The sequence below is a fragment of the Carcharhinus amblyrhynchos genome, chromosome 25 (assembly GCF_965287045.1).
Source record: "Carcharhinus amblyrhynchos chromosome 25, sCarAmb.v2.hapA, whole genome shotgun sequence".
Classification (NCBI taxonomy): Eukaryota; Metazoa; Chordata; class Chondrichthyes; order Carcharhiniformes; family Carcharhinidae; genus Carcharhinus; species Carcharhinus amblyrhynchos.
The window spans coordinates 6144169-6157704 of NC_137348.1; the positions used below are offsets into that span (position 1 = coordinate 6144169).

Sequence of the window (13536 nt, forward strand, 5' to 3'; positions counted from 1 at the left end):
AATTCCAGAGATTCACCACCCTTTGAGTGAAGAAGTTCCTCCTCAACTCCGTTCTAAACTGCCCCCCCCTCCCCCTTATCTTGAGGCTGTGCCCTCTAGTCCTGCTATCCTTTCTAAGCGGGAAGAATCTCTCTACCTCTACCCTATCCATCCCCTTCATCATCTTATACGTCTCTATAAGAGCCCCCCTCATCCTTCTAAACTCCAACGAGTACAGACCCAGTCTATTCAATCTCTCTTCATAGTCCAACCCCCTCATCTCCGGATGAGTCACGGCCTTTTGTAGTTTCTTTGGCGGAGCAGATGGCATACCGAGCTGTTATACAACCAGAAAGGATGCTTTCTATGGCGCATCTGTCCAATTGAAGTGAATTGTAGCTGACATGTCAAATTTCCATAGTCTTCTGATAAAATAGAGGCATTGGTGGGCTTTCTTAACTGTAGTGTTGGTGATCTGTACAGGTTGTTGGTGATCTGGACACTTAAGAATTTGAAGCTCTCGACATTTCTTCTTTATCCCTGTTGATGTAGACAGGGGCATGTTCTCCACGAGACTTCCTGAAGTCGATGACTATCTCCTTCATTTTGCTGAGATTGAGGGAGCGTTTATTGTCGTCGCACCAGCTCACCAGATTCCCTCTCTGTGAAACAGGAGCAGTGACCATGCCAACCTGACCTGAAGAATAGATTGCCATGGTGAAGGCAAAATGCTGCGGATGCTGGCATTGAAACAAGAACAGAAAATGCTGGAGAAACTCGACAGGTCTGACAGCATCTGTGGAGAGAGAATAGAGCCAACGTTTTGAGTCAGGGTCATCCAGATGGGAAACGTTGGCTCTATTCTCTCCGTAAGAAGTCTCACAACACCAGATTAAAATCCTGATCAAATTGAACTTTAACCTGGTGTTGTGAGACTTCTTACTGTGTTTACCCCAGTCCAACGACGGCATCTCCACATCTATTCTCTCCCCACAGATGCTGCCAGAACTTGTTGGGTTTCCGTAGGTTGCTTTGTCTGCCTCAGTTGGCAAAACATGTTTATTAACACGCCTCTTTGTTATTCCTTTATTCTGTGACTCTACAAACACCTATGATGCTACCTGCCTTTTGTAAGACGAGTTTATTCAACCACATTCATTTCGGAGATGTACAGTCTGCTGAACTTTGAACTTAGAACAAGAGAAATGTCAGAATTCTCTGACCATTTCCACGGCAGCTGGCAGCGAGAATGGAGAATTTAGCGCTCAGTCAAATCTCCAGGGATACCCGGCTGTGAGTGAGGTTGAAGAAATTTGGGCAAAGTTTGAGGTTTGGGGTAGAATTTAATCTCTGTCGGTGACCCAGAAAAACATGAAATGACTGACGTGTGATGGTTTCATCGTGTACTCGTGCGATATTTTGGTCGCTGGCCGCAGGCGTGGAACAGAAGCGAACACCAACGATTACACTGCTTGGCAAGGGGATTTAATCCACAACTGATCAAGATTTCACCTGCCCCGCGCAATTTCAAACCTGCCGCAAGGGAAACATGGGCAGACGAGCCAGCCAGCCAGTCAATAGTGGAACTGAGCAGATCTGGATGAGAACAAAGAAAATTACAGCACAGGAACAGGCCCTTCGGCCCTCCAAGCCTGTACCGAACACGATGCCTGCCTAAACTAAAACTGTATGCACTTACAGAGTCCGTATCCTTCCATTCCCATCCTATTCATGTATTTGTTTAGATGTCCTTTAAATGCTGCTATCGTACCTGCTCCCATCACCACTCCGGGTTCCGGACATTCACCACCCTAGAATCACAGACCCCTGAGCAGAAAGAAGCCCGTTGGCCTATCGAGTCAGCGCCAAACACAATCCCACCCAGCCCCTACCCCCATATCATACCCACTAACCTACGCATCCCAGGACACTAAGGGGCAATTTTATCATGGCCAATCAACCTAACCCGCACATCTTTGGGCTGTGGGAGGAAACTGGAGCACCCGGAGAAAACCCACACAGACACCAGGAGAATGTGCAAACTCCACACACACACAGTGACCCGAGCTGGGAATTGAACCCAGGACCCTGGAGCTGTGAAGCAACAGTGCTAACCACTGTGCTAACATGCCGCCCATGCCTCTGTGCTACCGTGCCTCTGTGTAAAAAACCTGCCTCACACATCTCCTCTAAACTTTTTCCCACACACCTTAAACCTATGTCTCCTAGTACTTGACTTTTCTACCCTAGGAGAGAGTGTCTGACTATCCACTCTGTCCATGCCACTCATAATCTTGCAAACCTCTATCAGGTCACCCTTCAAACTCCAATATTTCCAGTGAGAACAAACTGAGTTTATCCAATCTCTCCGCATAGTTAATACCCTCCAGACCAGGCAACATCCTGGCAAACCTCTTCTGTACCCTTTCCAAAGCATTCACATCCTTCCAGTAGTGTAGGAACCAGAATTGGACACAATATTTCAAATAAGGCCTAACTAAGGTTCTATAAAGCTGCAGCATTACCTGCCAATTTTTATGCTCAACTAACTGATGAAGTCAAACATGCAGGATTGTCTTCTTGACTACCTTATCTACCTGTGTTGCCACATTCAGTGGTCGATGGACATGTACACCCAGATCCCTCTGCATGTCAATACTCCTAAGAGTTCTACCATTTACTGTATAATTCTTACATGCACTGGACTTTCCAAAATGCATATCTCACACTCGTCCAGATTAAACTCCAAGTTGAGAAGTTGGGAGGTAAAAAATTTATTTACCAATGTCATAAGTAGGCTTACATTCACACTGCAATGAAGTTACTGCAAAAATCCCCTAGTTGCCACACTCCGGCACCTGTTCAGGTACACTGAGGGAGAATTTAGTACGCCCAATGCACCCTAACCAGCACAACTTTCGGAGGAAACCAGAGCACCCGGAGGAAACCCACACAGACACGGGGAGAACGTGCAAACTCCGCACAGACAGTGACCCAAGCCGGGAATCGAACCCGGGTCCCTGGCGCTGTGAGGCAGCAGTGCTAACCACTGTGCCACTCATTCAGATTCAGGGAGTATGTTGAGGGAGATTTGAGAGGGTAGTTTCTGTATTGGTCTCAGCACTGTGAGAAGCTCTTAGGGCATTTGCCGTCCTCTTACTGGCCGCTGGAACTCCCCTCTCACCCACTGTATCTCCATTCTAGCCATTCTGTGAGCAGCGATATCTCTGTGGCCTCTGCAGTGGACATGGTACCCACCTTGCCCCTGCCAACCCTGCTGGCTCCCATCATCATATCAGTCCAGCATTAGCCAACTGACCAGAAGTCAGCTGAAGCCACTGATCATCCCTGCTGCAGCAGAATCTATCAATAAGTTCAAAAAGCACCCCAGGATCAACGGCCCATTTTACACTCTGCCAGTTCACCCGAGATGACTTCATCCCTTGATCCGAGTTGCACCCTTAGGCTGGAATTTTACTGCCTTGCCCTCCCCGGAATGGGCGAGGCTCACAGACTGGAATTCTCTGTTGGCCTCGGGTGGGATTTTCCAAGCCTTGCCTGAATGAGTTCATAAAATCCTGCCCTTCGAGTGGAATTTTCCCATCCCGTCCGCCACGGGAATGGTAGTGGGCGGGACACGGACCATGCAAGGGTCTGTTGATCTCGGGTGGGATTATCCGGTCTTGGGACAAGCGCAGCAGGAAAATCCCACCCCTGATGTGATTTCTGTGGAGCAGTGCGTGTTGTGTTTTACAATGCCTGTACAAGGCACATTTTTGCACATGTAGACAATCACGTAACAATATATAATCCATGACCATTGAGTCTTTGTCCCGAATTAGAAGGTCAAATTGGATAATAAGCACAGTGAAACAGGAGGCATTGCAATCGGTGAGAATTCAACCCCAGATAATTCACAAACAGGAGATATTCTGTGACAAGTTACATCTTTAAAGACTGTTGTCTTTTCTCATGTCAGAATCCCCACGAACAAACATTTGAAGAAAGCACAAAGTGTTCCAAAGTTTAATTTCCATTCCCTCTCCTCAGCTCCAAGCACAGATGTAAAACATTTCATAATGCAAAAAAATCCCGATCCATTCATTGCATTCCAAACCTTCAATTCCCATTCCATCGTAATCCCCTTCCAAGAAAAACATTTATTAGCAAATGCAAGTGTGTCTTTGCACAGTTTTACTTTTGGAACTCATCAAAAAATGTCTCGCTTTCTTATTGGAACTCTCCTCCTTACAAAGGCTACTCTGTAAAATATGTTCTGTGTACACTAATGTTTTATATCAGCCTATCTCCAGTTCCCGCGGTTCTGTTTATAAAGGAAGGCAGCCACCGGTTTGCGAATGTTAGAATAGTGAGTCATTCAGCCTCGCAATCAATGTCAACACACACACAGATTGTAATTAACTGAGTACTGTAATTACATCATATTGGGAGCCTCCGGAACTTGTCTAAGAATTATAACTGGTGATAGGCAACTTGTAAAGTGTGGAGGTCAGAAACCTGGTGGAACACTCTCCGACTGAGTCCATTTCCAATGCCGCTCAAGAGGTTTGTCATCGCCCAAGACAAAACAGCCCACTTGGTCATCTCCCCATTCACCACCATAAATATTTACTCTCTCCATGTAAAGGCACAATCTACAAGATGCACCACAGCAACTCACCAAGGCTCCTTTGACAGCATCTTCCAAACCTGCAAATTCAACCATCTAGGGGGTCAAGGGCAGCAGATAGATGGGGACACCACCATCTGCAATTTCCCCTCTAACTCACTCACCATCCTGACTTGGAAATATTATCACTGTTCCTTCACAAGAAAGCAAGACATTTTTATGAGTTCCTTTACTGTCACTGGGTCAAAATTCATATGAAACTCCATCCTTAACATCACATAGACTGTAGCAGTTCAAGAATCATAGAATCCCTACATTGCAGAAGGAGGCCATTCAGCCCACTGAGCCTCCAAAAGAGACTTTTACCCAGGCCCTATTCTTGTAACACTATGAATTCACCCTACTAATCTCCCCAACCAACACACCTTTAGACACCAATTTTAACATGGCCAGTCCACCGAACCCGCACATCTTTGGACTGTGGGAGGAAACCCATGCAGACACGGGGAGAATGTGCAAACTCCACACAGGCAGTGACCCAAGGACGAGAATCGAACCCAGGTCCCTGGCGCTGTGAGACAGCAGTGCTAACCACTGTGCCACCCATTACGTTCTCGAGGGCAATCAGAGATAGGTAATGAATACTGGCCTTGTTGGCAACACTCATGTCCCACGAAAGTATTGAAAGAATTGGTGCAATATTGTTCTTTCGATACCTTAGCAATTTAAAAGGTGCATGAAGTGTCTATAACAAGGTGCGAGACAATCTTGGAGCCTTTTGAAATGATAAAAGATATGTAGCTGAAAATTGATTATTATATTTTCCCTTTCCGTTTCTCCGTCTCGTTCTTGTTTTACGTTTGAATTGCTGTCCCTCACTGTCTCGCACTTTCAGATAAAACAGCTAAGAAAAATGGAGAAAATCTTTACCGGCCTACCCATCTTGCCCCTCTTCCCAGCTTCTCCTGGCATGCCCTGAAAAACAAAGAGGGAAGAAAGAAACGCACACATTAGATCATTGCAAAATGAAAGAATTTGTTCAGCTGAATCTCCAAGTTCACCCGATAAACGATTATTATTGCGTGGTTACTAAGAAACCTTCGAAACACGGAAACGAGAAGCAGGAGTAGACCATTCGGCCCCTCGAGCCTACTCCTCCGTCTTGATCATGGCTGATCATCGAATTCAATATCCTGATCCCCCCTTCCCCCCATATCCCTCAATCCCTTTAGCTCCAAGAACTATATCTAATATTTTTCTTGAAATCAGATAACTTTTGGGCCTCAACTACTTTCTGTGGGAGTGAATTCCACACATTCCCCACCCTCTGGGTGAAGAGATTTCTCCTCACCTCAGTTCTGAAAGGTTTACCCCTTATCCTCAAACTACGACCCCTAGTTCTGGACTCCCTCCACCATCAGGAACATTCTTTCTGACTCCACCCTGTCTAACCCTGTTGGAATTTTACAAGTTTATCACGGAACAGACTCCACTTCTGCCTAGAAGGATGCAAAGGCAGTGCTTGGTATTACAGGCAGAGTGCGCTGTGAGATTACACTCTTTGATCAGACAATTAAGAGCAACAACAGTCTCTTAAACCCCGTCCTAACCAAAAGTTTTTAACAGTAGCTTATATCCACGGAGGCTGAAATCTTCCGTCCTCATCCACGGCTGGGATTTTCCGGTTCGGCAGAGAGTGGAGTTTTGGCTGGAACGCCAAATTTTCCATTCCCGCAACAGACAAGATCGGAAAATCTCCTCTCCACTTTCAGTTACTATCAGTTTCTTTTCTATTCATCAGTCATGGTTCAGTTCAGGCAAGGCGACGGCCTAGTGGTATTATCGCTAGACTATTAATCCAGAAACTCAGCTCATGTTCTGGGGACCTGGGTTCGAATCCCAAAATGGCTAATGGTGGAATTGGAATTCAATAAAAAAAAAATCTGGAATTAAGAATCTAATGATGGCCATCAAACCGTTGTCAATTGTGGGAAAATACTATCTGGTTCATTAATATCCTTTAGGGAAGGAAATCTGCTGTCCTCACCTGGTCTGGCCTACATGTGACTCCAGAGCCACAGCAATGTAGTTGACTCTCAATTGCCCTCTGAACAAGGGCAAGCAGGGATGGGCAATAAACGCTGGCCCAGCCAGCGACACCCGTGTCCCACACAAGAACTAGGAGCAGGAGTAGGCCATCTGGCCCCTCGAGCCTGCTCCGCCATTCAATAAGATCATGGCTGATCTTTTTGTGGACTCAGCTCCACTTACCCACCCGCTCACCATAACCCTTAATTCCTTTACTGTTCAAAAATCTATCTTTGCCTTAAAAAACATTCAATGAGGTAGCCTCAACTGCTTCACTGGGCAGGAAATTCCACAGATTCACAACCCTTTGGGTGACAAAGTTCCTCCTCAACTCAGTCCTAAATCTGCTCCCCCTTATTTTGAGGCCATGCCCCTTAGTTCTAGTTTCACCCACCAGTGGAAACGACTTCCCTGCTTCTATCTTACCTATTCCCTTCGTAATCTTCTATGTTTCTCCCCTCATTCTTCTATTAAAAAAATCCAACCTGTAGAGTTTTGCAGGACAAAGGAGGCCCTTCGGCCCATTTAATGCAATCAAGAGTCAAGGTGCTTCACGTGAACATTGCCAAAAATATGACACTGAACCACGAAGGGTAGATTTAGGCAGCTGAGCCAATGGTAGGTTTTAAAGAGCGTTTTAAAGGCGAGGTGGAAGGTGGGCATTCGAGAGCTTGGCACCTGGGCGCATGAAGGCCTGTTCTACTATAATGGAGCATTTAAAATTCGGGATGCATGGAAGGCTAGGGTTGGAAGGACATAGATATTCAGGAAGAGAAATTTAGCAATTAAATGTAAAAGATGTGCAAGTTAACCAAAGTCTCAGCAACAATTTACTCAGTCGGGGGAGGCAATGGTATAGTCGTTAGATTATTAATCCAGCAACTCAGCTAATGTTCTGGTGACTCGGGTTCGAATCCCGCTGCATCAGATGGTGGAATTTGAATTCTATAAAAATTTCTGGAATTAAGAATATGCTGATGACCGTGAAACCATTGTCGATTGACAGAAAAATCCATCTGGTTCACTAATGTCCTTGAGGGAAGGACAGCATGGTGGCACAATGGTTAGTGCTGCTGGGATCCAGGTTCGATTCCTGCCTCGGGTCTATGTGGAGATTGCATGTTCTCCCCGTGTCTCTGTGGGTTTCCTCCGGCTGCTCCGGTTTCCTCCCACACTGCGGGTTCGGTTGATGGGCCATGCTTGACCCTTAGTGTCAGGGTCATTGGTAGGGTAAATATGTGGGGTTACGGGAATACGGCCTGGTTGGGATTGGGGTGGTGCAGATCCAATGGGCCGAATGGTCTGCTTCTGCACTGTAAGGATTCTGTGAAATCTGCCGTCCTTACCCAGTCTGGCCTACATGTGACTCCAGAGCCACAGCAATGTGGTTGACTCTCAAACTGACTCCAAGGGCAAGTAGGGATGGGCAATAAATGCTGGCCCAGCCAGTGATGCCCACGTATGAATAAAAAATGTCATACTAAACTGCACGAGCCGCAGCTTGAAGCCAACATCAACAGTCTGATAAATGAGCTAAGAAGGTGGCCAGCTTGTACACTGGACAATTGGAAAACACAGATACAAAAATGCATTTGCACTTTTTGAATAAAGGGATTTTTAATTAAGATTGTCGCCAATTAATGTCAGTCACACCACAATGATAATGTTAAAATAATGGGTTAAAAAACAAACTTATGCTTCAATGAGAAATTTATTGCTCTAAACCCTGGGGACTGGGTAAAGTATTATATAGTGCTCGTAAGAACACCAATGAAATATTAGTATCATATTTCAGAACTTTCCACCCATCCAAGAGAATTCCTTAGCTTATCTTTCCAGCAAACTCCCAGAACGTTGAACATAACAGTCGCCAGATGCGCGCTCCTTGAGAACAATAAAGAAAAATTATGTTTCCACAAGGAATTTGGGACAAGCGTCTGGAAACAAACCAAAGTGCGGTTGTGTCGTGGAACCTCTTGATTAAGTAATTTGTATCCACTGAGATTACTGATGTGCATGTTTTCTGTAACAATAAGCAATTCCTTTGACGTGAACTAAATCAGAATTTGTTTGCACGTTCTAGTTGTGTTAGAGGAACAGTCTGTTACCCCTTCCAGCACTTCTCGATTAGATCATTTTACAAGAATCTTTTTTTTGTTTATTTCTTAGTGTCACGAATAGGCTTACATTAACACCTCGGTGAAGTTACTGTGAAATTCCCCCAGTCGCCACGCTCCGGCGCCTGTTCGGGCACACCCGAGGGAGCCAATGCCACTAACCAGCATGTCTTTCGGATTGTGGGAGGAAACCGGAGCACCCAGAGGAAACCCACACAGACACAGGGAGAATGTGCAAACTCCACACAGACAGTCGCCTGAGGCTGGAATCGAACCCAGGTCCCTGGCACTGTGGGGCAGCCGGGCTAACCACTGTGCCATCATGCTGCCCAGATTATCGGCAATCTATAACCTGACTCTATACAGGTCTGATAGACTCTGATAGACAGGGGAATTAAGGGTTATGGGGAGAAAGTGGGAAAGTGGAACTGATCCACTTCAGATCAGCCATGATCTTACTGAATGGCGGGGCAGGCTCGAAGGGCTAGATGGCCTACTCCTGCTCCTATTTCTTATGTTCTTAGGTGCTGGGATACTGCTGTTGACCATTTGCATAAATGATTTATACTTTGTAGGCAAAAAATAAAATTTCTAAATTTGCGGATGACAAACTTGGCAGGGATTATCACACTACGCCTGTGAGATACTACAGGAGGATATGAATAAACTTGCAGGATAGGCAAATACTTGGCAAATAAGGCTTAACACACAGTGAGGCAGCACATCTTGGCAGGAAGAATAGCGAGATCCCATTACTTGCGAGGTGCAAATCTAGGTGGGGTGGAGGAACAAAGGGATCTTAGAGTACAATTAAAGCAGATACTTGTGCAGCAGGTTAGCAGGGCTGTAAACAAAGGCAAACCAAACTCTGGGCTTTATGCTGTTAGGGATGGAATTGAAAAGTTAGGGGAGGTTATTCTGATCCTGCATTAAACTTTGGCCAGATCACAGAGAAAACTGCATACATTTCTAAAGTTTTAAGTTTACGTTTTTAAAGATTAAAGCTTTTAAGTTTATTTGTTAGTTTTAAAACTTAAAGTTTATTTATTAGTGTCACAAATTGGCTTACATTAACACTGCAATGAAGTTACTGTGAAAATCCTGCTGCCTGTTCTTTTCATTCACTCTTGGGGCATGGGCGTCGCTGGCTGGCCAACACTAATTGCCCATCCCTAGATGCCCAAGGGCAGTTGAGAGTCAACCACATTGCTGTGGCTCTGGAGTCACATGTAGGCCAGACCGGGTAAGGGCAGCAGATTTCCTTCCCTAAGGGACCAGATGGGTTTTTCCGACAATGGTTTCACGGTCATCATTAGATTCTTAATTCCAGATATTTTTTATTGAATTCAAATTCCACCATCTGCCGTGGTGGGATTCGAACCCGGGTCCCCCAGAACATTAGCTGATCTTCTGAATTAATAGTCTAGCGATAATATCACTCGGCCATCACCTCAGGTACACTGAGGGAGGACTTAGCATGGCCAATCATCTAACCAGGGTGCCTTTCGGACTGTGGGGGGAAACCGGAGCACCTGGAGAAAACCCACGCAGGCACGGGGAGAACATGCAAACTCCGCACAGACAGTGACCCAAGCCGGGAACTGAACCCGGGTCCCTGGCGCATTATTGTGAAAAGGGTAGAGGGGCACAGAAAGGGGGGCAGAGAATATTTATAAGGATGATACCAGAAAGGTGAACTTATGCATACAAGGAGAGGATTGACATCCTGGGCTTCCTCTCTCTTGAGAAAGAGAAGGTTGAGAGGTGACCGAACAACCATGAAACGTTACGACAATGGGTCTGAATGTTGCGACAGCGATTTCTAGAAGGTTTAGATTGGGTGGATACAGAGAGATTATTTTCCTCTTGTGGGGAGGAGCAGGGCTGGAGACCATCAATAGTCACCAAGAAATCCACCAGAGAATTGAGAAGAAGTCTCTTTACTCAGAGTGGTGGGAATGCTGAACAGCGAGTAGTTAGAGTGAACTGCATAGATACATCTAGGGGGAAGCTAAGCATCTGAGGGAGAAGGGAATGATGAATACTATGATAGGTTGAGATGAGGAAAGATTGGACAAGACTTGTGTGGACCATAAACACTGGCATGGACTGGATGGGCCGAATGGCCTGTTTCTGTGCCGTAGATCTTATGTCATCCTGTGTAATCTGTCTTGCAACTAGCAGACAGTAAGTTTCACCCTAATGAGAACATGAGCACAGTGGTTAGCACTGCTGTCTCACAGCGCCAGGGACCTGGGTTCAATTCTCGGCTTGGGTCACAGTCTGTATGGAGTTGGCATGTTCTCTCCGTGTCTGTGTGGGTTTTCTCCGGGTGCTCTGGTTTCCTCCCACACGCCAAAGCTGTGCGGGTTAGTTTGATTGGCCATGCTAAATTGACCCTTAGTGTCAGGGGGATTAGCAGGGTAAATATGTGGGGTTACAGGAATAGGGTGGAATCGCGGTCGGTATGGACTCGATGGCCTGAATGGCCTCCTTCTGCACTGTAGGGATTCTATGATTCTGTTCTCTGATCTATAGCAATGATTATCAAGGAGTTAAACCCATTAAAGTCTGAATAACTTGTATTATTGTGCAGTGAGTAAGAATCAATGTTGTGTTACCACGTGGGCAGAAGTTCCTCTTCGATGAGCTGAGTGGAATATATTTAGTTGGAGTCAGGGTGACCCTGATGTGTGTGTGATCATCCCACTTCCATCCCTTTTATTAAAGAGCCTCAGGTCATTCCTTGCTCCACCAGACAGGAATTAAGCTGCTTACCTATGGGGAAAATATGCTGACTTTTCATGTACATTTTTTCTTTGTAAGGGATCCATATATTAATGTGAGGTAAATTCTTTATTTTAAAGTCCAGGCAAAGAAGAGGGATTTTTTTTTCTGTGCAAGCTGAGTAAATAACTCTGTTTAGTTTATACTTTCCCATAAATGTGACTGTGCTGAAACGTTTACGGCTCACAAAAAATGAGAGCAATATGTCTCAAAGACAAAGCACTATTGCTATATTTTTGGTTCAATGTATTCCACTGCAGTCCCATTTCAGAGAATCCCAACAGTGCAGGAGGAGGCTATTCAGCCCATCGAGTCTGCACCACACACAGTCCCGCTCAGGCCCTATCCCCGTAACCCCATGCATTTACCCTAGCTAGTCCCCCTGACACTAAGGGGTAATTTAGCATGGCCAATCCGCCTAACCCGCACATTATTGGGCTGTGGGAGGAAACCAGAGTCCCCCCCGCCGAAGAAACCCACGCAGACACGGGGAGAATGCGCAGTCGTCACACAAACAGTGACCCGAGACTGGAATTGAACTGGGTCCCTGGCGCTGTGAGGCAGCAGTGCTAACTATTTTGTAGATCAGCGTGTCAGTGAGAATGTGGGGGCAGGGTTTTTAGCTGCTGATGTGGGGGGGCGTAGATGTAAAGATTCATTTGGGCCACGCGCAGTCAGTGTGTCAATTTGCCCGCATCATTTATGGGAAGGCAGTAGCGTGGTGTTATTGTCGCTGGACTAGTAATCCAGGGACCCAGAGTTTTGTTCTGGGGAACTGGGTTCGAAACCCATCACGGCAGATGATGGAATTTGCATTCAATAAAAATTTGCAATCAAAAGTCTACTGATGGCCATGAAACTATTGTTGATTGTCGTAAAAATCCATTTGGTTCACTAGCGTCCTTCAGGGAAGGAAGTCTGCTGCTCTTACCCGGTCTGGCCTACATGTGATTCCAGATTCTATAAAAAGGGGATGGATAGGGTAGAGGTAGAGAGATTCTTCCCGCTCAGAAAGGACAGCAGGACTAGAGGACACAGCCTCAAGATAAGGGGGGATGCAGTTTAGATCAGAGTTGAGGAGGTACTTCTTCACTCAAAGGGTGGTGAATCTCTGGAATTCTCTGCCCGTTGAAGTGGTGGAGGCTACCTCGCTGAATATATTTAAGTCACGGGTAGATAGGTTTCTGATAGACAAGGGAATTAAGGGTTATGGGGAGAAAGCGGGAAAGTGGAACTGATCCACTTCAGATCAGCCATGATCTTATTGAATGGCGGGGCAGGCTCGAAGGGCTAGATGGCCTACTCCTGCTCCTATTTCTTACGTTCTCATGTTCTTAAAAGTACCTGGATGAGCAGTTTACATGTCATAACATTCAAGGCGATAGGCCAAGTTCTGGTAAATGGGATTAGATGGGAGGTCAGGTGTTTCTCACGTGTGGGTGCAGATGTGATGGGCCAAAGGGTCTCTTCTGCACATTCTATGATTCTAGGATTAACTGGAAACCAATTTAGGTCAGTGGGATTGGGGAAAGTTAAGGCTCGGACAGCAGAGTTTCGGATGACTTGAAGTCGGTAGAGAGTAGCATGTGGGAGAACAGCGGGAGTGTGTTGGGTTAGTCGGTTTTGGAGACGTGGAGGCGAATTTCACCAGCTGATGAACTGAAACGTGGGCTGATTTGGGCAAAGTTACAGGGGTGGAAATGGGCTGCCTCAGCGCTGCGGAAATGAGGTTGAAAGCTTATGTCTTCCTGCTCCCCTGCTAAGACTTACCCCCGACATTAACCAAGAAACTGACATGGCAGATACCATGGCGAAAATTCAAATTGTGGAGAAAGAAGCCAATCTGCTGGTAAATGCAACCAGGGGAATATTACAGGGCAGTTTCTATTTAGAAAGCGCTTGTGGAACATGAACACTGCTTCCTCCCTCTCTTTA

The 13536-nt window shown here is 45.9% G+C and overlaps 1 protein-coding gene across 1 annotated transcript in view; it reads right to left on the bottom strand.

The window, feature by feature from the left end:
* Positions 1-13536, bottom strand: part of col27a1b (collagen, type XXVII, alpha 1b) — a 576392-nt gene that overhangs the window by 359815 nt on the left and 203041 nt on the right. Inside the window, exon 12 of the mRNA XM_080211775.1 lies at positions 5540-5584. Within this exon, the coding sequence (XP_080067901.1) occupies positions 5540-5584 (45 nt within the window). The remainder of the gene's footprint in view (positions 1-5539; positions 5585-13536) is intronic.